This window comes from Cimex lectularius, unplaced genomic scaffold (genome assembly GCF_000648675.2).
Source record: "Cimex lectularius strain Harlan isolate CLEC.00 unplaced genomic scaffold, Clec_2.1 scaffold82, whole genome shotgun sequence".
Lineage (NCBI taxonomy): Eukaryota > Metazoa > Arthropoda > Insecta > Hemiptera > Cimicidae > Cimex > Cimex lectularius.
In genome coordinates, this window is record NW_019392695.1 from 1,686,296 (window position 1) to 1,710,849 (window position 24,554).

General features: G+C 35.8%; 1 protein-coding gene and 2 non-coding genes across 3 annotated transcripts in view; 2 read left to right on the forward strand and 1 right to left on the reverse strand.

Moving 5' to 3' along the window:
• The window catches only part of LOC106664147 (short stature homeobox protein-like), a gene marked incomplete at its 5' end in the record, with an annotated part of 59,692 nt that extends 43,213 nt beyond the window's left edge, over positions 1-16,479 (reverse strand). The window contains one exon of the mRNA XM_014389596.2: positions 16,419-16,479. Within this exon, the coding sequence (XP_014245082.2) occupies positions 16,419-16,479 (61 nt within the window). The remainder of the gene's footprint in view (positions 1-16,418) is intronic.
• On the forward strand, positions 4,621-4,692 carry Trnaq-cug. Its single transcript has one exon. It is a non-coding gene; the product is annotated as a tRNA-Gln (tRNA).
• Positions 12,059-12,130, forward strand: Trnaq-cug. Its single transcript has one exon. It is a non-coding gene; the product is annotated as a tRNA-Gln (tRNA).
• Positions 16,480-24,554: the final 8,075 nt, after the last annotated feature.

Genomic DNA, 24,554 nt, shown 5'->3' on the forward strand with positions numbered 1-24,554 from the left:
TTCTGTATTCCAAAATATCGGACACGTATCCACTACTTCTTGTGGATAGGCCCTGGTTTCGACAAAAAAAAAATTTGAAAGTTGAAATTTTCCGTTTTTTAATAATTTTATTTCGCTGTTCTACTTGCTCAAATCAACAATGTGAATAATTCATTTTGCAAAATTTTTATGTGCATTGTTATAAAAATATAGTAAAACCTATCCAAATTTATCAGTAATCAAAAAATTTCAAATTTTTTTCAAGTAAACTAAGTTTCTTAAAACTAATATGAAATTTCGTTTTATCACCTCTAGAGACTCGTTAATATAAATTCACTAGTTTTCGTGGTCCGTTTGACCAATTAATATCTTTCAATTAATTAAGGTTTTTAGTTGAGATAAAAAAGTCGGTGTCACGAGCGGGATTCGAACCTACGATCTTCGGCTAGATACGCCGCTGCTCTACCACTTGAGCTTTCGTGACCTCGATCCACTCGGACACTAACTTCCCATCTCAACCCCACCTTTTGAATTTTGAATTAAAAACCTTAATTAATTGAAAGATATTAATTGGTCAAGCGGACCACGAAAACTAGTGAATTTAATAAGTACAAATGAAGTACATCTTCACTAAAGCTCTCCGTGGCCATTTCATTTGTCGCCGAGAATCAAATAGATTACACGACATTTGAAAAATGGCAAAAAAGGAGGGAAAATTCAAAAGGTGGGGTTAAGACGGCCGCCAGCCGAAGATCGTGCGTTCGAATCCCGCTCGTGACACTGACTTTTTTACCTCAACTAAAACCCTTACTTAATATAAATGTTTGTTTGAATTATATAATTTTACATCATTTTTTGGGTAGATTGTAATAAAAAATGTAGTAAAAGCTATCAGTTTCAATTTTGATCAATAATCAAGAAACTTCAAAAAAAAATTTTTTTTTCAAGTAAACAGTACTAGTAGACATTAAAATAGGACTATTATTTATATTTAAAAAAGCGAGGCTAATTTTTGACAAATAAATCTTCTATTTTGAGTGTTTTCTTATAGAAACATTTTATATATTTTTATGGTACATACGTCGTTAAAAAGCTACTTTCACTTTTTTCAAGTAGTTTGACGTTAAATTACTTTTAGCCGTTTCAATTCCGTTGGCGACTTCTGAAAAACTTTAGGGGTCAAAAAATCGAAAAATTTAAATTCAAACAAAAGTTTATATTTAAGGGTCTCTAGACGAGATTTCAAATTAGTTTTCAGGAAAAAAATTATGACCGAATTTTACTGAAAAAAAAATTTGTTTTTTGAAATGTTTTGGTTATTGATAAACTTTGATAGTTTTTACTATATTTTTAGTGCAATCTACATAAAAAATGCTGTAAAATTGTATGTTTCAAACAAACATTTTTATTAAGGGATATTTATATAAACAATAGAGGTGCAAAAACGAAATTTCATATTAGTTTTTAAGAAAAAAAAACTTGATTGCTTCCTTTACTTGAAAAAAATGTGTTTGCAATTTTTTGATTATTGAAAAAATTTGAAGATGATTTGAAAATGATACAATTCAAACAAACATTTATGTTAAGGGGTCTCTAGGGGTGCTAACACGAAATTTCATATGAGTTTCTTTTTGCAATTTTTTGATTATTGAAAAAAATTTAAACTGATAGCTATTACTATATTCTACAATCTACATAAAAAATGCTGTAAAATTATATAATTCAGACATTTATATTAAGGGGGCTTTAGAGGTGCTCGAACGAAATTTCATATTAGTTTAAAAAAAAATTTATTACTTAGATTACTTGAAAAAAAAATTATTACTGATAAACTTGAATAGCTTTTACATATTTTTATTGCAATCCGCATACAAACTGTGTAAAAGATATATTCTCATAGTTGATTTGAGCAAGTAGAACGGCGATATAAAAATATTAAAAAATGGAAAATTTCAATTTTTTTGGCGCAATCTATATTTACAATATATTTGTTAAATTCAACATAAAAAATGCTGTAAAATGATATAATTCAAACAAACATTTATATTAAGGTGTCTCTATAGGTTCTAAAAGGAAATTTCATATCAGTTTTAAGAAAAAAAAATTATTACTTTCTTCACTTGAAAAAAAAAATTTTTTTTGCAATTTTTTGATTATTGAAAAATTTTTAAACTTTGATAGCGATTACTATATTTTTGTTCCAATCTACATAAACAATGCTGTAAAATGATATAATTCAAGCAAACATTTATATTAGATGTGCGAAAATTAAATTTCATATTAGTTTTAAGAAAAACTTTATTACTTAGTTACGAGATCTCATGTTAGTTTTACGGAAAAAAAATTATAAGCAACTTTTCTTGAAAAAAATTTGATTTTTTGAAATGATTTGGTTATTGATAATCTGTGATAGTTTTACTATATTTTTATTGCAATCTACATAAAAAAATGCTGTAAAACATATATTCTCACAGTTGATTTGAGCAAGTAAAACGGCGGTATAAAAATATTAAAAAAATGAAAATTTCAATTTTTTTGGCGAAATCAAGGCCTAATCACATGAAGTGGCGGATACGTGTCCAATATTTTTGGTGCGTACAATTGCAAATAAATTTTGGTCCAAATCCGTGACCCACTAACCTGGTCGTCCCCTTGTAAGCAAATAAGACGGGATCACCATCATTAGTGAAGTAGTAAGGAGCTGCTCATAATGTTTTTTTATAAATATATTTTTTTTATATATTTTTTTTAAATAAGGCTTAGATTTAATCGTGATTAGTAAACTGGCTACTGGAACTACTTTAATGGAAGAAACCCACCAACGAAGTAGATACGAAAGAAGTGAAACAAACGACCGATCGAAGATGTAATAAACGCCGGAAATAAATCAGATGGTAACGCAATTAATAATGAGTGATAGGCGGTGGAAATATCGGAGGATGGCTGTGCGGCGGTAGAGAGAAAAGAGGGCGATAATTTTGGAAGATTTGAGGGTCGGTTCAGAGAGAGAAAATACACAAAATAATAAAGTAAACTGACGAGGAAGTTATGGCGAGGGGGAAGGAAATCTCATTAGAGCGGTCGAAATGGCAAATTGGATTGAGTCTTTTTCCTTTTTTTTTCTCTCCCTCCCAACCCCACTCGGATCCACCCTGTATCAGAATGCAGGTCGTGAGAGGGTGGATTTCTGGTCGGCCGCCTCCCTTATGTTCAACACATCTGGACATCCTAATCTTCTAACCGGTTTAATATCAACACATTAAAGAGCCTTTCTCGCTCCGATTATTCTTTTCAAAGGGCTTCAATATTATTAGCATTTGAATCGTACAATTAGAGCGAGTCTTGTTTGTGTTTTACTAACTAGATTTAGAAACTATCACTTTCTTATAAGCCCGAGGGTGAAAAAATCCACAAAGACGCTTTAAAGAATATTTCGTTCGTCAAGAACGAAGAACTGATGGTCATACAATATGTAATTTGACGATAATTCCAATTTACAGGACAGAGTAGAGAAGGATGCTCTTTTCATCGATATACTGCTTAAAAGGGATGTCGCGGTGCTTCAGAGATACAAAGAATTAGAATCTGTGAGAAAAGGCGCGAAGAAAATCGAAGAACCTATTGCGAGATTCGGAAGATCTTTAGAAGGAAGATCTTAAGACAGTACTGATAGTATGGGCAGCATTGGGTGTTGAAAGGGGTAGTTCTGTCCTTCATACTACTTCCGATTTGTAGACCGGATCCATTTTATTGGACGTGTAGATACAACGATTTGTCCTGTCAGAAAGTTTCTAAAGTTCTTAACTTTATTCCGGTTAACAATGTTTCTAGGTAAAATCCGAACTCAGTGGGTCACAATAGTCAGTTTTACGGATAGAAACATTGTTGAAGATTGTGAGAAGAGACATGAACGCAACATTGTTAGTTTTTTTTTTTTTAAGTTTTTTTTTTTTTTAAATTGGCCTTATGATCTTGCATATTAGCCATAGTACGAATTCTTGTGTGTTCAAATTGGGGGTTATCGGGAAAAAAAGGGCCAGAGGCGACGGTGGGAATCGAACCCACGACCGCGGCGTAAGAGTCTCTCATGCTAACCACTCGGCTACCGCGGTCCCCAACATTGTTAGTTAAATTCATTATATCAAAAAATGGTATTCCTATGTTTTGATCAATTTTCTACCAAACCATTAAAAGTAATTTTTTAAAAATACAAACTAATGAATTTTTGATCTCGGTTAATTTGGTTTATATTAAAATAAGTACGTTGTAAATAATATAACGACAATAACATATGTAATTTGAATAAAAATATCAGTGTCCAATTCTTTTGTCTTCGACTGTACTCGAAGCTACCCGACGAAAATCTGGACAGTGGGGATCGCAGAGGGTAGAGTTGGGTAGCGTTGCGTGGCATCGGGCAGATGTACACGGGGGTAATCCAATCTTATGGAAAAATGGTCTTTGGATTTGCGTCGGGTAGCGTCGCATAGCGTTGCATCCGGTAAGCGTATTCCCAGCTTAAGCCCGGCAAAAGTACAGTCAAGCGAAGAATTTTTAAATTAATTTTCGATGTGCCCGAATAAAAACATGAACATATGATAAATAAAAATATATATTGCTATGATACATTTTCAACCATAAGGTCCCATGGTGTAATGGTTATCACTCTGGACTCTGAATCCAGCGATCCGAGTTCGAATCTCGGTGGGACCGAAATTTTTTATTACAACAAATTTTCCTTATCAGCTTAAAATTCGATAAAAAATATCTCGCGCGTGTTCCCCACTTTAGGCGTTTTGTGTTTATTCCATGTACCCATTTTTCATTTTCGTTTCAGCCGTTCCTCATCCTCTTCCAACTCTGCGACCGCGACCAGAAAAATAATTTCCTCGTTACTACTATTTATTATGAATAAAATTATTGTCACGTGGGGACTTATGGAAATCCAAATTCAACACTAAAGTCTGCTAGTCAGATGGAAGGGGAAAATTCGACCAACGCGGCCGAGAGCGGTTCCTACATAGTGTGCGCCTTCACAATTCCGACCCGCGCCGCGCCGCCTCACCGACCTAGTACGCGCCCAGCTTAATATGTACAATAAAATAAAGTCGGGAGTCACCGGGGTTTCAAGCAAAGCCCAAATCACACTTTGTAATTAGAAATTGTATTTGAAAATTGAAAAGATCGTAAGAAAATATTGATTTAAAAAATGCACAAGGTCGGGATATTTTCCCAGAAGATTAGTTCCTTTTCTTTCGGATCTGCCTTGGATTATCGCCGTCTCCTTGTGACAATCGCAGATTGGATTAGGTGAAAAATGTTCGCATTCCAAAAGGGCCGGACATGTTTGTAGAGCTCATCATTGTTAGGAAGGCCTGGATTTTGTATTTAAACAGGAAGAGAGTGAGAGAGAGGAGTCCCAATTTGTAAAATAGATGTTATAAAAGGGGCCTGAGTCGCTAATGAACGGTGAGGGTCGGGAGCGAGACGGGGTGGGACTGAGCTCCACTCTATATATTCTGTATCTTCATTAGGGTAATGGAATTACATAGGCGTTACAGCCTCACTCCAGGCTTACTTAAATTGTATTAAGGTGTGCAGGCATTAAATAAACAGCCCCGCACTCAGACAATTTTTCTGTTCCTTGGTTTAATTAATTGCCCGGAGCCTATAAGAGCCCCTCGGCACTCTAATTACATTTCACCCTGCCTCCGCCCACTCCTTTCCTTATTCTCACCCTTTGACCCTTCCGCTTATTTTTACAATTGGACTTCTTCCTTTCTTCTTAAGCAGTTTACGCGAAACGCAAATCCGATTAACGATAAAGACCCTTGTTATCAACTCTAGCACACTACGGCACCTAGCCGCTTCCCCTCCCCCACTTGGGTTTTAAATGCTTTCTCTGGGCTTCCTCGCCAATTACCAATCCCAAAACTGTTTACAACTCTTCGATAATTGGGTTAATTTTGAATCTGTAATAAGTGTAAAATAAACGTTCGTTCCACTCCCACCTCAGGGTCTGATCTCGCTACGTAAGATTACCACCGAAACAAAACAATCACCGGTTAAATTATGTAACTATTTTCAAATCAACGAGCCAAATGCAATATCAACATAATAGCCGACGGACGTAGAAAAGCAGGGTAAAACTTTTTTTTTAACAATAAACAGGCATTCTTGCTAATAGTAGGGGAAATGGACACTTGCAATAGTGTGGTGTTTAGTGACCGTTAGTTAATGATTATTTGGAGATCTTGATATGGGGTCTAGTGTGACATAGGTTTGGAAAAACATTTTCTTTATCGTGCCAACGTTTCGATCTTTATTGAGATCATCTTCAAGGCCTGGGATTTATAAACATTGTTTAAATCATACAAATAAATGTAGGATGTGAAAAAAGTGAATTTATACAATGGTAGAAATTTTAGACTCAATCGAAGAATTTGTACTCTCTCAAAGTTTTTCTTTTCTGTGTAGATTATTGTTATTACTGTGTCGTTTTGAGAGTGCCAGTGGGAAATTGATATTTTATGTTTATATATGTAGGATTCTGAATGGGCGGGGAAGGAAGTAGGGATAGAAAAATCATTTTTATATAAGGAGTCGGCTTCTTTGAGGTGAAAGGAGCCGAGAATGGGAAGGATTATATAGTCGGGGATAATTTGGGAAAGGACAGCTAAACTGTTGAAGATTTAGACTATGTAGAAATGTTTGATGTAAGGGATGTAAAGATTGTTTTATATGTTGTATTATATGTTTTGGGTTTAAATGTATGTTATAGATATTGAATTTGATTAATGAAATTAGTGTAGCTGCGACTGAGTTTACGTGTATCTGGTGTCTGTTCTGTGATTGATGCTGTGTTTATCTCTGTGGATGTAACGTTTCTAAAAGCTTACGTTTATTTTTGTTTTGTTCTGTGTGTAATATTTTTGGATCGGTGTTCAAAATGGTGGGTAGCGAGTGCTGTAGGATTTTGTTTGTGATTTTTGCAATCGTAGATATGCTGCTTTACTCTCTTATCGAGATATTGGGATGTAATTCTGATTTAAGTTGCCGAGAGTTAAACAATTGATTTTGTAAATTAAGTCAAACTTATTTGTTATTGGTGTGGGATCTTTAATTTTTGGAAAAAAGTGTTTGACTTTTTTAAAACTATTTGAAAGTTATCGGACGAGAGAAATGTGTTTAATTTATGTGATAGGCCGTGAATGAATGGCATGGAAATGCACGTTTTTGTTTATATTTGATAAATTTGATGTAATATTATTAGTAATAGTGGATGGTGTTAGTGTTGAGTTGTAGTTGTTGATTATTCTGTTGATTATGTGTTTCGGGTAGATGATTGATCTGGAGGATATGTTTGTATATCTTTATGTTCTTGGGGTGAAATGGTTCATGGCGTAGGGTAATAATTCTGTCAAGTAGCCCTTTGGCCGTGTTTCCGACATCCTTCCCCACCCCTTCAAAATCCAACGTATATAAACATCAATATCTCACTGGCACTCTCAACACGACACGCAAGGATGGCACAATTACACAGAAGACAAACACTTTGAGCCCTGAAGATGATCTCAATAAAGATTGAAACGTTGGCACGATAAAGAAAATGTTTTTCTAAAACCTACATCANCCCGTTCCTCACGGGAGACGTTGCGACCGGACGACAGCATGTAAGCGTTGAGGACGTCATGATCATGCTACAGTCCCTCGAATGCGTAAGTAAGCGATTGGAAAAGGGTAGTGAAATCGGCGGTCTTTGACTCGAGTATGCTTTGCATTGTTGTGCGTACCCGACGCACAATGAGGGCCCGACCATTCGGAGTGGACAAGCGGAGAGCGTGGCTACTGACCCTTAGGGGCCGGGACACCACTACACCAATGCTGCGGCGGTAACACTTTTCCGTCGTATGCAGAAGTGCGTCAGCTCTCATCTTGAGAATCAAAACGTCCGATAAGGCCGTATAGGCTAGGTGCGGACGTTAAAGATCCTCTTGTCTTGATGACGATGAGTAATCGGCACCCAATTGATTTTTTTGTCATTTTCTCGATAAAAGAAAATTTTGCCCTTAATTGTCTCACTGTTTTTACCAATAATGATATGTTTTAAATTGGGAATATCAATCAGAGGTAAACACACTTAATCCTTAATCCAAAACGGAATTTTTACGGAATTGAAAATGTTTATTCAGCCCCATTCGAATTCTGAAGCAATAAACTGTTTAGTATTAAGGTTTTTAGTTGAGATGAAAAAAAGTTAATGGCACGAGAGGGATTCGAACCCACGACCTTCGGCTAGATACGCCGCTGCTCTACCATTTTTTTTTTTTTTTCATCTCAACTAAAAACCTTAATTAATTGTAAAGTATTAATTGGTCAAGCGGACCACGAAAATAGTGAAAGAAACTGTTTAGTTTTCATCTTTGTTTTCTAAATTTCAATTTTTAAAATTACAAATGCCACTTAGTGCTCAGGGTGTTGCGCGTGGTGTGGCACTTAGTGATGATGGACGTTCCATCAAGTATGCGCGGCTATTGCCATCGGAGTTCCCTACGAAACACTGCGAGACGCCGTTAGATATTTTCGAGGAACTGGGTCCTACCAATAGAAGGCCCGGTTCTGGACGCCCTTGGGTAAGAGAACCACAGGTTGACCTGTATACTTCATTTTGCTTATTACATTTATTAGGTTTCGTGGGCCGCTTGACCAAATAAATTCTTTTCAATTAATTAAGGTTTTGGTTGAGATAAAAAAGTCGAAAGTTGAAATATGGCAAAACGGAGGGAAAATTCAAAAGGTGGGGTTGAGATGGGAAGTTGGTGTCCCAGTGGATCGAAGTCACGATAGCTCAAGTGGCAGAGTAGCGGCGTATCTAGCCTAAGATCGTGGGTTCGAATCCCGCTCGTGGCACTGACTTTTCATCTCAACCAAGACCTTAATTAATTGAAAAGATTGTGATAACTGTGGAACAATTCTAGCGATCAAAAAGAATCTGTACAAAAAAAGAGAACCTTTTAAACTACACGTAATGAATGGCACAAACTGTGTCTTCTTAAATAAATTAGAATTGGAGATATAAAACAATACATTTGAAGACGTTTTATTGCTTGTACATTTATTACGTAATTATGCCAACATAAAGTCTAAACCTTATTGATAAAAACTGCATGTAGATATATTCAACTTTCCAACAGTTGTGTTAACGTAGAATTTGGATAAAATCAAAAGTAGATAAAGAATTTTTAAATGGAACAACAGAAATCTGGGTGAAAAACCTGGATACAGATTTATAGGAAAAAAGTTCTCGAATTTTTGACTTCCAAATACCTTCGATTTAAAAAAATAAATAAATATTGTCGTAATTTTGGAACAATTCTAGCGATCAAAAAGAATCTGTACAAGAATTGAGAAACTAATAAATTACACATAATGGTACAAACATTGTCTTCTTGAATAAATTAGATTTGGAGATATAAAATAAAACATTTGAGGACGTTTTATTGATTGCACCTTTATTATGTAATTATATCGCCAAAAAAGTCTACACTTTGTTGATAAAGGCTGAATGTAGACATATTCAGCTTTCCAACAATTGTAATAACCCCCTTATATTTAGTGGTCTATTGACCAAATTACTTTTTTCCAATTAATTAATCTTTTTACGTAAGTTTTTGGTCGAAATGAAAAAGTCAGTGTCACGAGCGGGATTCGAACCCCAGCCGAAGGTCGTAAAAAGATTAATTATTGAAAGTTGTAATAACGTTGAATTTGGATAAAGTAAAAAATAGACAAGGAATTTTTACGTGGAATACCAGACATCTGGGTGAAAAAACCTGAATAGAGATTTTTAGAAAAAAAAATTCTTCACTTTTTGCCTAGAGAATAAATTGTGATGATTGAAGGTTGGTCAGCCCATTCTCTGTTTTTAATTTCAGAAACGTTTTCCCAGTTTGTTTATGTCTAGCCGTTTAACATGTTTGTCATTTAACTAAGGTGAAAAGTAGGAAATATAAGCGGATTGTTGTGGTTCCGGTGATTTTGGTCTTATCTTTTTTTTTGGGTTACGTTTTACTGAAGCTCTGTTGATGAAAATCCCACCACAGAGGAAGAAAGATAAGCGATTAAGTTGTAAACTTATAACTGTCAGGTAAAATATAAATGTACGCTCGGGTACGAGGGGGCGACGGATCGTTGCTATCTTTTCCATCCCTCTATTAAAGTCTCCCCGGGGGATGGCCTTTACGGCTGAGGGTAAAGTGTTTTCAAAAAACGTCATTTCGACTATTCAAACGTTAAAATATAATTATTTGGAGATCGTGAGATGCGGTCTGGTGTGACGTAGGTTTTAGAAAAACGTTTTCTTTATCATGCCAACGTTTCGATCTTTATTGAGATCATCTTCAGGGCCTGTGATTTATAAACATTGTTTAAATTTTACCAATACATGTAGGATGTGAAAAAAGTGAATTTACTTCTTCTTTCAACATTCTTAACACATCTGTGCAGTCCTCTGCCATACGAACGGATAATTCTCTGATTGTAATTTCATCTGGTATAATAACTTCTCTTGATATGTTTTTACCTTTGGTGAATTTCGATTTTCTATTTCTTATACCAAATCTTTGCTTAAACGCAGGGGATTGTTCAGTTTTATTATCTATTGATTGCGCGATTATCAGCTTTTATACAATTGTAGAAATTTTAGACTCAAACTGTTTGTACACTCTCAAAGGGTTTGTTTTCTGTGTAGATGTGGCGTTCTTGGGTGTCGTGTTGAGAGTGCCAGTGAGATATTGATGTTTATATACGTTGGATTTTGAAGGGGTGGGGAAGGATGTTGGAAACACGGCCAAAGGGCTACTTGACAGAATTATTACCCTAGGCCATGAACCATTTCACCCCAAGAACATAAAGACATACAAACATATCCTCCAGAACAATCACTACCCTAAACACATAATCAACACAATAATCAATAATTACAACTCAACACTAGCACCATCCACTATTACTAATAATATTACATCAAATCTATCAAATATAAACAAACCAACATACATATCCATGCCATTCTCTCGTCCGATAACTTTAAAATAGCTTTCAAAAATTCAAACACTTTTTTCCAAAATTAAAGATCCCACACCAATAACAAATAAGTTTGACGTAATTTACAAAATCAATTGTTTAACTCTCGGCAACTTACATCAGAATTACATCCCAATATCTCGATAAGAGAGTAAAGCAGCATATCTACGATTGCAAAAATCCCAACATATACAATACAACATATAAAACAATCTTTACATCCCTTACATCAAACATCTCAACATAGTCTAATTCTTCAAGAGTTTAGCTTTCCTTTCCCAAATTTTCCCCGTCTATACAATCCTTTCACCTCAAAGAAGCCGACTCCTCATACAAAAATGTTTTTCTATCCCTACTTCCTTCTCCAGCCATTCAGAATCCTACATATATAAATATAAAATATCAATTTCTCACTGGCACTCTCAAAACACAGTAATGACACATCTACACAGAAAAGAAAAACTTTGAGAGAGTACAAATTCTTCGATTGAGTCTAAAATTTCTACCATTGTATAAATTCACTTTTTTCACATCCTACATTTATTTGTATGTACAATGTTTATAAATCCCAGGCCCTGAAGATGATCTCAATAAAGATCGAAACGTTGGCACGATAAAGAAAATGTTTTTCCAAACCTATGTCACACTAGACCCCATATCACGATCTCCAAATAATCATTAACTAACGGTCACTAAACACCACACGTTAAAATATATTTCATACGTGGGGATCGCAGAGCGTAGAGTTGGGTAGCGTTGCGTGGCATCGGGCAGATGTGCACGGGGGCAATACAATCTTACGGAAAAATGGTCTTTGGATTTGCTTCGGGTAGCGTCGCATAGCGTTGCATCGGGTAAGCGTGTTCCCAGCTTAAGCCCGGCAAAAGTACAGTCAAGCGAAGAATTTTTAAATTAATTTTCGATGTGCCCGAATAAAAACATGAACATATGATAAATAAAAATATATATTGCTATGATACATTTTCAACCATGAGGCCCCATGGTGTAATGGTTATCACTCTGGACTCTGAATCCAGCGATCCGAGTTCGAATCTCGGTGGGACCGAAACTTTTTATTACAACAAATTTTACCGATCAGCTTAAAATTCGATAAAAAAAATATCTCGCGCGAAACTGTCGCAATCTGCAATAAGAATCTTTTGTTATTCACTCATCCTTCTCGTTTCTGTTTTGAAAGAAAATCATCTGTACTGGGTATTTGAACAGAAAATATCGTGCAAGTTCAAGGGTTTCTTTCCGCTTTCCATAATGGAAAATTCGATTAAAAGAGCAGACGTAAAGTCAAGAAAATGATCACGTTCACTCCACGGACTTGGCATGCACAGGTCGAAAATTTATTTACCGCACTGGAGGCGATTAGTTTCAAAACCGGCTCAATCCATTTTCATAATTTTTACAGGAGACACGAAAACGTTTTAGAAGCATTCATTACGATTTAGATTTTTTTATTATTAGTTGGAAAAAAGTAAGGTATCTAAACATTTAAGGCATAGGTTTAGTATTATTTACAGATTCCCAAAAATTTTAAATTTGGATTGAACCAGTTTTAAAGCACTCTGTGTAGCTAACCAACCATTTTGGTGCAGTAAGTTGAAATTAGTCTCAATTTATAGTTCCAAATTCCACCTATTGGGTTGTTTCTTTCAATTACCCTCTATAATATAACTGTTTACATCGAAGGATTAATGAAGTCTGGGGCGATGGCACATGAGTGGGACTGTGGGAAAGTTCAGAGATGGTTTCAAAAATTTCGAGAGGGAGACTATTATTTGAAGACGAAAAAGGTCTTGGAAGGATTTCTTCCCTAGATGATGATGTTATACGAGCTTTGATCGATGAAAATCCGAGAACAACTGTTCGAAAACTTGCAGAGAATCTTTCTGTCATAACAGTAACGACAGTTAATCAGGCCATTGGAAAGGGGAAAAAACTCGAAAGTTGAGTTCCTCATTCATGAAACGACAGCCAAATTAATTCACTATTATAAAGTTTAAGCAACACTTTTTGCCGAAACAGAAACGAACCTTTTCCGGGTAGAATTGTTATTTGTGATACAAGTGGGTTCTCTACGATAACACTAGACGTTCTGGACAGTGGCTCGACAAAGGAGAACCGGCACCACATTTTTCAGATCCACACACTCGTCAAAAAAAGGTGATGGTGAATCTTTCGTTGGCTTCGTTTGGGCTGATTTACTACAACTTCTTGAATCCTGGGAAAACAATCATTGCCGAAATATATTGCTCTCAACCTGAAGCAATGCACCAGAAATTGGTCAATCGGAAAAGCCCGATTCTGTTGTATGACAACGCTCCGTCCCATGTCTCACATATGACAACATGAAAACGGTTGCATCTTGGTTATGAATTTCTGCCTCAGCCTCGCTATTCTCCAGACCTCTTGTCTACCAACTACCATTTTTTCAACCACCTGGACAACATTTTACAACATAAAAAATGTATGGATCAAAAGTCTCTAGAAAATGCGTTTATAGAATTACTTAATAATAAAGACTTAAAATGCTATTCAGAGGGTATAGTCGCCATCAAGTTAGGAGAAGTGTATTGAGAGTGATGGAGGTTTTTTTTTTTTTTTTTTTTTTTTTTTTTTTTTTTTTTTTTTTTTTTTTTTTTTTTTTTTTTTTTAACGAGGGTTTGCAACAGCAGATTTGTAAGTATGTCGGGTTCGAATGCAGGGCTGTTTTTAATACTTCAAATTCAAAATTAAACCTTTTTAATTTCAAAGTAACACTTTCTTTAAAGTATTGAAAAAGTTTGTATGAAAAACTGGTATGAAATATAGAAAATAATAATTTACTCAGTAATTATTATTTTCTGTGTTAATTTTCAGAGTAACACATTACAGTTTTAACCCCTTTGGATTTTTTTTTTTTTTTTTGTAAGGTCATTGTTATTAGCTTGATCATCACGGCAGACATTTTCGTTAAATCGATTAGGTTTCGTGGTCCGATTGACCAAATAAATTCTTTTCAATTAATTAATCTTTAAGTAAGGCATTGGTTGAGATAAAAGAGTCGAAAGTTGAAAAATGGCAAAAAAGGAGGGAAAATTCAAAAGGTGAGGTTGAGATGGGAAGTTAGTGTCCGAGTGGATCAAAGTCACGATAGCTCAAGAGGTTAGAGCAGCGGCGTATTTAGCCGAAGGTCGTGGGTTCGAATCCCGCTCGTGACGCTGACTTTTTGTCAGGTTTATTTTTGTTTCAAAATGTTATTAACTTTTAATTTAACATATGTATTTTTCCAACGGGGCAGTCCTGTCTCAGAATAAATTATTTTTTTGTTTTTCTTCTTCTTCCTGTGCCAAATTTGTCCACTTATCAATTACCCAAAATTCTTTTGTACTCTGGGATCCAATATAATGTTAGATTGCTATGTTTTCCCACGTTTTGAATATATTCACCGGCTAATTTGGATAAAACATTTTGACGTGCTAATGCTTTTCGGGCATTGGCTGATCTCATTAGGTTTATTTATTTTTTTTAAGAGGGTTCGCAACAGCAGAGGTCATATAAACCCTCAGGGTGCCGGTGTTTTTTTAAAAAAAAGCCCATTTGTAAGTATGTCGGGTTCGAATGCAGGGCTGTTTTTAATATTTCAAATTCAAAATTAAACTTTTTTAATTTCAAAGTAACACTTTCTTTAAAGTATTGAAAAAGTTTGTATGAAAAACTGGTACGAAATAGATGCATGTAAATTCCTTAATACTTTTTTTTTTTTTTTTTTTTTAATAAAAAATCATTTGACTCATAGAACACGAAATGAAAATTGATTACAACTAAAACTAAAAATTATAGAAATTTAAATAAAACGATGTATATTTGCGATATTTTAAAACATAGAATAATTGGTCTATTATGACATAAAACTGAGGATATCGAGACTATTTTCACGCCAAATTAACAATTCGAGTTTTTTTTTAATATAAAATAATTGGGCTTTTAGATGACCAAATGAAAATAAAAGAATTACAATTAATATATAATGTAGGATTTTTTTTGTTATTATTATTTTTTAACGAGGGTATTTCACAACTACGAGGTTATATAAACCCTCGGGGTGCCGATGTTTTTGAAAAAAAAGCCCATTTGTAAGTATGACAGGTTCGAATGCAGGGCTGCTGGATTCGAACCCGGGACCTTTACCTTACAGTGATGAGCGCCGTGTCAAAGACTAAACCTTGCAGCCACCGACGCCCCCCAAAAAAATGTTTAAAACCATTTATTTAATTGTTTTTATATTATAACCATAAACCTGTATTATTTTTCGAAAAAACCTACTTAATTCTACTTATTAACGATTCTACTTAATTTTCATATGATTTTTCAGAACCTAATTATTTAATATTTAAATTTAAAAAACTATACAGAAAAAACAAAAGAAAAAGTCTAAAGCTATAATTATTTTATTTTAAAAAAATCTCAATTTAGAAAAAGAATCCTTCGTTTTGATAATTATATTGATATAATTTTAAATTTTAATTGTAATTAATTATAATATTGTCTTCTAAGAGCCCAATTATTTTATATTAAACAAAAATTCTGAAATATAAAGGAAATTTTATTTTACATGCTTACATTTCATACAAAATTAAACTTCATCTCCTATGTTTTGTTTTTTTCCAACCGAAGGCTTTACTAATGTTCGCAATAGCAAAGTTCATGTCAAACCGTTTTGCAGTGATGATATGTTAAGAGTGTTGACAAACTGACTGATGATGACGAAAAGACATATAGAGTCAAATAGAGCAAAACAGAGAGGATAGGCAGATAAGGACGATCAAAAACGAACCAACTTAAAAATATGTGATGAAGCTAATCGTAATTACTAATAATACACTTTTTTTACGAGTGTTGGGAATAGCAGAGGTCGTATAAACCCTCGGAGTGTCGGTTTTTGAGAAAAAATCCATATGTAAGTGTCGGGTTCGGATGCAGGGCCGCTGGATTCGAACCCGGGACCTTTACCTTACAGTGATGAGCTCCGTGTCATCGCAACCTTTGCGGCCACCGACGCCCCTCTCCGTTATAACGAAAGGTTTAATTTGAAATTAAAAAGACTTTATTTGAAATTAAATTCAAATCGTTCAGATTAAGCCAATTAAAAATTAAAAAGAGTTAATTTGATGTGAAAAAGTTATTTTGAAAAAAAGTTAAAAAATAAAATAGGAAAAAAGCCAGATGTTCGTCCGATAATCGGTCTTTATCCCATGATTTTAAGTATGTAAAAAGGCGTAGAAAGTGAATTTATTATTATTATTATTAGCAATATTCTATTATTATGTATATACAGCCAAATGTTGAAATGAGCAACTGACCTGACTGCAGTGACCTGGGGAAGCGATGAGTGCCAGTCGAGAAGTGGGTCGATTTATCAAAACGTGGACCATTTTATAAAGGCCGTGCGATTGGGTTCCCCTCCAAGTCTTGGACGACTCCCACCAGCGCGATGCACACCAACGGAACCCCACGTCATCCACAAAATTTCAATTGATTGGCTTCCTACCACGTTATCTCCAAAATGGATCTGGCCGTCCGGCAAATCGAAAAAACAAACCCTTCCACCTCTTACAAACTGTCTGATAAGTCTTTGGCGTTTTCTTACCGAGATTCTTTTTTCAAAATGTCCAAGAATATGATCGTTTCCTGGCAGATTTGATTGCTCCCAATCTTTTTTTTGTTCTCATGTTCAATTATGTACCAGAAAGTTTTTTTGTCTTAAGAAAAAAAGGTTTCAGAAGATGAAATTAAATGTAAAATATGTCCAAGAATGAAGACTGTAACATCGTTTCAGATTTTACTGCTCCCACACTTTTTTTGTTCTTATGGTTCAAAAAACGAAATTAAATGTAAAAAATGTCAAAGAATGGCGACTGCAAGCCTGACATCGTTTCAGATGTTACTGCTCCCAATCTTTTTTTGTTCTTACGGTTCAAAAAAATGAAATTAAATGTAAAAAATGTCCAAGAATGAAGACAGCAAGCTTGACATCGTTTCCTGGCAGATTTTACTGCTCCCAATCTTTTTTTGTTCTTATGTTCAATTTTGTACCAGAGAGTTTTTTTTGTCTTAAGAAAAAAAAGGTTTCAGAGAATGAAATTAAATGTAAAAAATGTCCAAGAATGGACACTGCAAGACTGACATCGTTTCCTGACAGATTTTATTGCTCCCAATCTTTTTTTTTTTTTTTTTGTTCTCATGTTCAATTTTGAACCAGAGAGGTTTTTTTTGTCTTAAGAAAAAAAAGGTTTCAGAGGATGAAATTGAATGTAAAAAATGTCCAAGATTGGACACATCAAGACTGACATCGTTTCCTGACAGGTTTTATTGCTCCCAATCTTTTTTTTCTCATGTTCAAATTTGTACCAGAGAGTTTTTTTTTGTCTTAAGAAAAAAAAGGTTTCAGAGGATGAAATTAAATGTAAAAAATGTCCAAGATTGGACACATCAAGACTGACATCGTTTCCTNATTACAATTAATTAAGGTTTTTAGTTGAGATAAAAAAAGTCAATGGCACGAGCGGGATTCGAACCACGATCTTCGGCTAGATACGCCGCTGCTCTCTTGAGCTATCGTGACCTCGATCCACTCGGACACTAACTTCCCATCTCAACCCCACCTTTTGAATTTTCCCTCCTTTTTGCCATTTTTCAATCCCGCTCGCGCGCATTGACTTTTTTATCTCAACTGAAAACCTTAATTAATTGTAAGATATTAATTGGTCATGCGGACCACGAACTAGTGAATTTAATGACTCTAATCATCTTAACGTTATATTCCATTGCCTACTTTTCCTTAAGCCCCACAGATTTTTCCTTAATCGCTCAATTGTCGGAGCGTGCTTTTCGTAGATAAAGAGTACGCACTATAAGTATTGATTAATGGCGATTTATTCTCCTGAATATTACAATTAAAAAACCATTCTAATGTTTGATCAATTGCCAAAAGTTCTGCTCGATTGTTTAAGCACCAAGATGCCATCCTGCGTTTAATTGTATGAATTTGCTTCCCTTCTGGATAAATGTTTGTTTCAAATCCTACCAAACCTCAAATTCGGCTTCCATCGGTGTACTCTTCGAATCAGAAACTGTTTGTACTGTCTCCTGGGTCATATTCAGTTTGAGCTGTTTCCATAGTTTAAGCGGAAGATCCAAACCGAGTTCTTATTGGGAATAGGTGCTATTAGCTGTTACTTTTACGGAGTGATTATTTTATCTTAATTTCTATTGGGGGTGGAATTAGCAGATACTTTACATTATATAACGTATTTAATGCCTCCCCCCACACTGGAGCCTCATAGGTCAAGTCAGGTTCAATGGCACCTTTATAGATTATTTCCTTTCGCCGGACCCCAATCAAATTTGAACGATTTAGCAAAAGTGTGAGTCAGGCAGTTGATCGAGCCAAACCCCTAATATTTTAATTTCCTGAAATTCTGACATCTGTGTTCCCAGGAGGAAGACTTCAATAGGTCACCTTTTTCTTTTTCTACAAGTAAATTTACTGATTTTTCAGTGTTTAATTGCATCTAATTTTTGAGGGACCATTTTTCAGTTAAAAGCTTTTTTTCTTTTTTTTTTTTTTTTTTTTTTTTTTTTTTTTTTTTTNAAATTTGGGGGGTTATTGGGAAAAAAGGGCCAGGGGCAACGGTGGGAATCGAACCCACGACCGCGGCGTGAGAGTCTCTCATGCTAACCACTCGGCTACCGCGGTCCCCCCCAATCAGTACGTTGTTTGCGAGAAAAGTTCTAATTTTGTACAAAAAACAACTTCCCTGAGGGAATTGTACATTATTTTCCTATAGTCAGGGCCACAACAAAATCCTTGACGACATCCTTTTTGAGCGGCAAGTTTCATCATAATGGATTCTTATTGTAGTCATACTGTCTTTGAAATAGTTTTTCGATAACTGGTACAAATTTTCCGGTATGCCATATCTTACAAGTTAGTAGAGAATAGAATGAATGTAAATCACTCTACAATAGCAAGTGGTGAGCCGGAAACAAGCAATTTTGGGTTGGGTTGGACACAATTGGGTCCCCTGTTCCGCTTTTTAGGGGAAATTGTTTTTTTTTATTGTATATAATATGTCCTTATGTGTTGTGTATCTATATGTTTTGTCTAAGTGCATGTATTTATTAGCATGAATGGCGAGGGGTGAGGGTGAAATATAACATGATCGCCCCTCGAACGTTCAGAGCGTATGAGTATGTGTTTGGGATCGATGGCGGAATATTTATAAAAGTACTCCATCGACCCCAATCTAGAAATTAGGGGAAATGAGATAAGAAATCTGATAAGACAAGTAAAATATGTTTCGATTTCCTCCAAGACTGAGAAAAAGGCTCAATGAAAATAACCACAAGGCCCGGCACCAGGCTGGTAGACCTCTTCTACAACAGGTCAGCCAGGCCTCAATTAGCACGGAAGGTTGGGAACGAGTTATTTTTACAGATGAGGTGATAGTTGGACTCAAACCTTCAGATGGGAGTAATTTTATATAGATTGGCTCACGAGGAAGATAACCCCATGCTGTATGGTTCCTCGGGTGGCATTCCAAGGTGGGTCATTGATGTTCTGGGGTGGCATGGACAACATGGACGCCGCATCGAATTGGTAGTTGTGCGAGGAAAATCTCTAACTTTCACAGATGTACTTACAAGACATAAAGAACATGTTGTGCCATTTGCCCCCACATCGGTGAGAGATTCTTCCTAAAGCAGGATAACGCCAGGCCCCCATAGAGTACTTATTGTGGATGACTACCTGATTGAATTTGGAATTGACTGCTGGTGTGACTAGCTCAAAGTCCAGATTTGAACCTAACCAAATACATTTGGGACCAACCTAAGCGATATGTAGACAAATTATGAATAATCCTGAATACATGCAAGTTTAAGGGTCGTACGTTTATTTTCTCCATCGGTGTATTAAGCGTGTGGCGTAATTTGATTTTTCGTTGTCGTTGTCTCTGAAGGATCTACGATGTTCTTTGAAGTGATATCTTAATTTCATTCCAGTCTGTCCAATCTGTGTGTCTCCGCATTGACATCTGGTGTTACTGTCTAGTCGTCCAACTGTGTCAATGTTTATTTTTAGAAATTTACCTGTGTTGTAGTTGATTCTTAGTGCAGTTTTTAGTCTGGGTTTGCTTGTTGAACAGTTTGTCTTTCTTTTCCTGCGTATGTTCTACGTAGTCCATTTGTTGTTGATTTATGTTTGGTTTTTCGAAGGTTTTTTGTTGCCTTTTAGTAGTGCCCATCGAAACCCAATGGAACACATTTGGAACCAACTTCAGCGACGAGTACGAAGGCGAAACCCAGGCACTAACAACCTAGAAGAGTTGGAAACGGCTGTTCATCAGGGTTGACGAAACCGCAGCATTACGGGAAATGAGATCGGAAATCTGATAAGACAAGTAAGTTATGTATCGATTTCCTCCAAGACAGTAAGGCTGGTTCCTCGGGTGGCATTCCAAGGTGGGTCATTGATGTTCTGGGTTGGAGCATTTGGACGCCTCATCGAATTGGTAGTTGTGCGAGGAAAATCTCTAACTTTCACAGATGTACTTACAAGACATAATCAAAGAACATGCTGTGCCATTCGCCATCGGTGAGAGGTCCTTGTTAACGCAGGATAATGACCCATAGGACACGCATTGTGGATGCCTACCTGAATGAGGTTGGAATTGAGTGTTTGGTGAGGCCAGCTGGAAGTCCAGATTTGGTCCCAATCGAACACATTTGGCACCATCTTAAGCGATCAGTAGGTCCTGAAAACCCAGGTCCTAACACCCTAGAAGAGTTCAACGAGAGAGACCGGCTGTTCTTGATGAATGGGAGAAAATTCCTCAGGATTTTATCAGAGATCTTTTCCATGGGATGCAATGGCATTTAACGGACGTGATTCGTGCCAGAGGTAGCATACGCGATATGAAAGAGGATTTGTTTACATTTTTTTGTTGTTCTTTACTCAATAAATATTTTCTTTTTAAATGTGTTTTAAAAACCAAACCTATTTTTTGTAAGCAAAATATGAATAAACCTAAATACATTAAAATTTAAGGGGCTGCGTTAATTTTGTCCATCAGAGTATTTGTATATAGTATTAGGTAAGGCATTTTTTCAATCACGATTCATCCATTTATCTTTTTTCAAGGTGAGATAAAATCTAAAATATAAATATTGCACATTCCAGAAATGGTTATTTCAAAAAAATATCAGGCGCCGTGCTGCCGTTGTTTATGTCTCGAGTTATTCTTTATCTCGTATCAAACGAGCGTCGAACAAAGCCTTTTGTAATAATTCAATCGTAATCAAAAATCTTTTTAACTGTATTTAAAAAAAATATTTTATAGAGACGAATTTTCCATTAAATTTATATATTTGTAATTGAAATACTTTATTCTAAATAAAATTTATTAATTAATATTTATCATTTCGGTTGGGCTACACTTAATAATTACAAATAAAATATCAAAAAATTCTGTTTCCCAGGAATTCGTGGTAGATGTTCTTTTATTTGTTTTGTTTATCTCTGTACACTTTTTGTTGCACACAGGACCTGGAAGATAAATGAAGTATCGAAAATTTCAGGTGTTTCTACTCACCATATTCAACAAAAAACTTCGTATAAACCCTCGTCCAAATCTTTTTTTTATTTTATGGCCTTATGATCTTGCATATTTAGTCATGGTACGAATTCTTGTGTGTTCAAATTGGGGGTTATCGGGAAAAAAGGGCCAGAGGCGACGGTGGGAATTGAACCCACGACCGCGGCGTGAGAGTCTCTCATGCTAACCACTCGGCTACCGCGGTCCCCTGCTGTCCAAATCTCAACGGTAAAGAAGAAATTTCAGGTTTTGGGTTTTTTTAATTTTTCGACTTAGGTCCACTAAATTGCTTATAAACTTCAGAATTACTGAGTGTAGAAAAATCCGATTTGTGCCACCTGAAAGAACGTTACATTTGCAGCAAGGAAACCTATTTACATTACAGAATCGATGAAAAAAAAACTTGCAATCTGGAATTTTTTTTAATTGTTGGATTGGTAACTGTTAATAACTACAAACTCTGGAGTTTTGCAAATTCCCTGAAAAGTTCCCCATTCCGTTAGCTTCCAGCGGTATAACCAACGTTTTGGATTGCGCTTCTGGAAGGACCCAAAATTTCGCATTTTATTTTTTTTCCGTCCGAAAACCGTCTGGCTCTTGAGTTTCGTGTCAGTTTTATATAGTTTTGATTCAATCAGTTTGCTTTATGTTTTCAGCTGACAAGATCCGCAGGTTGATGATTTAAAGTATGTCTTTATTTCCTTATGAACACCTTGCTGATATGCATTTCATTTAGGGTTATTGCAACGGTAATGCTACTGTTGCAAGGGGAGAATAAAACAAGTTTTCCACATCGAGACGTTCCAGCAGATCGCACCTTCCAGCGACTTCATCAGAGGCTGAGGGAAACTGGTTCAACCAACTCTATGCGAGACTCTCCATTGAAATTCTCGCCACGCCATCACTGAGTTGAAAAGATCGACTCTGGGAAAAATTACAAGCTTCGTACCTTTCATTTCGCCTTCTCCTCGCGCTTTCATTTGGAGATTGCAGAGCAAATCTACACTCATGTGTAAAAAGTACAGCAGACCAATCGTCCAAAGACCAATGGCTGTGTTCTCGAGCAAATGTGAGCCGTGCACCCTGTGGGTTCTGGTCCTCTTACGGGGCGAAAAGCCATCAGTCCATACTGATTTAATCTTCTTCGAGCTGTGCGAGCATAAATTTGGACACCTCAAACTGCCTGGAACTGACGAATCGCTTGAACAACAGTAAGGTGCCGGTTTCGCAAAATTCTCAAAGTCAGAAACGGTCAACCTGTGTTTCTGTTACCGTAGGGCGTCCAGAACCGGGCCTTCAATGGTAGGACCCAGTTTCTTGAAAACGTCTCGCATTGTTTCTTGGGAACTCCGATGGCAACAACATCGTATCTGATGGAACGTCCATCATCAATAAGTGCCATCAAATTTAATATTTAACATTAGAACAATACATCAGGAAGAGACTTTGGCGAACTACCAACTTGAGGGATCTGTGCTGGCTATTTAAAATGTGGGGTGAATTACTTTGCCCCCTTGGGTTGAAGTGAGGGTTGAGCTATCTATGTTCATTGTGTGCAAGAGAGGGTGTGGCTCATTTTTGGGCTATATGTCCAGTTTTAGCAGAGTTCAGAATGCGACACCTTGGAGTCCGTTCTTTAAAATAAACAAAATTAAAAGAAATGCGAAACACTAGAGATAGTTTGGATCTTGTAAATGATGCCGGCTCCGCTTGGCGTTACAGATAGTATTTGGTTAATTAGTTTACATTAATTATTAATTTTTATCTTCTGTTATATTACTGTTGATCTAATGAAACATTCGTTTATGCTATACAGGGTGTCCGTTTTAGATGGCTCGGCTGAATTTGTCTTGAGCCAATGACGCTATAAAAAAATACGTGTTTAATATTTTTTAGTCCAGTTTCAAATTTTTACTTTTTTGGAGAAAAATTCAATTCAATTTCAAAACTTCAAATACGACCGTATACATCCTGACGCATAATTTTTAAGGATTTCTTACTTCTTACTTCTTCTTTAGGTGAATTTGGATTCATCAGTCCATAGTATGCATGGAAGAAACTTTTCTCCAGAGTCCCAAATCGACAATTGTGCAAGGAACGTTAGACACCTGCCATAATCAGAGTCCCGAACCCCCTGGACAACATGAGAGCGATACGGCTTAAAATTGCAATCCGAAGTACAGCTCTAATTTTATTTTATGAAAAAAACCTAAAACCCTTCCAAAATTTCGGAGAGAGGAATGAAGGAAGGAAGGAAGGAAATCTTCGCGAACATACAGTAAAATTTTTAGTTTCTCGTCCAAATTACGATGCCGGATCCTTTTTGCCATAACATCAGTATTTGTAGTTGTTGCAGAGGAACATCACCTCATACTGTTGGTAAACCTACCTCAAAAAATTGAGCAACTGAACACCGTTTAAATTATTTTCGTAGATACGGCCAAATTAATTTATTTCCGAGAGGTCCACACCAAACGTTGACCAAAGGTACGCTGCCGGTTTCTTTATGCCACAACTTTGTCATTTTTTGTCCAATTTAAAATCCGATTGCACCATTGTTTTCAGCGTAAGAAATCCTTTAAAATTTTGCTTCAGAATGTATGAAGTTGTATTTGAAGTTTTGAAATTGAATTGGACCTGCACTACCCTGTATGAACTTTTGCCACAACTTTGTCATTTTTTGACCAATTTAAAATCCGATTACACCATTGTTTAAGGACTTTTTTTCAACCCTTTGGCCAGAATGTAAACAATAAAGACAATTAATGTTTATTTTAGTTAATTTTTATGAAAGGTATTCCATTCATAAAGATTAATTAACGAAAAGTTTGTGTCACAGGC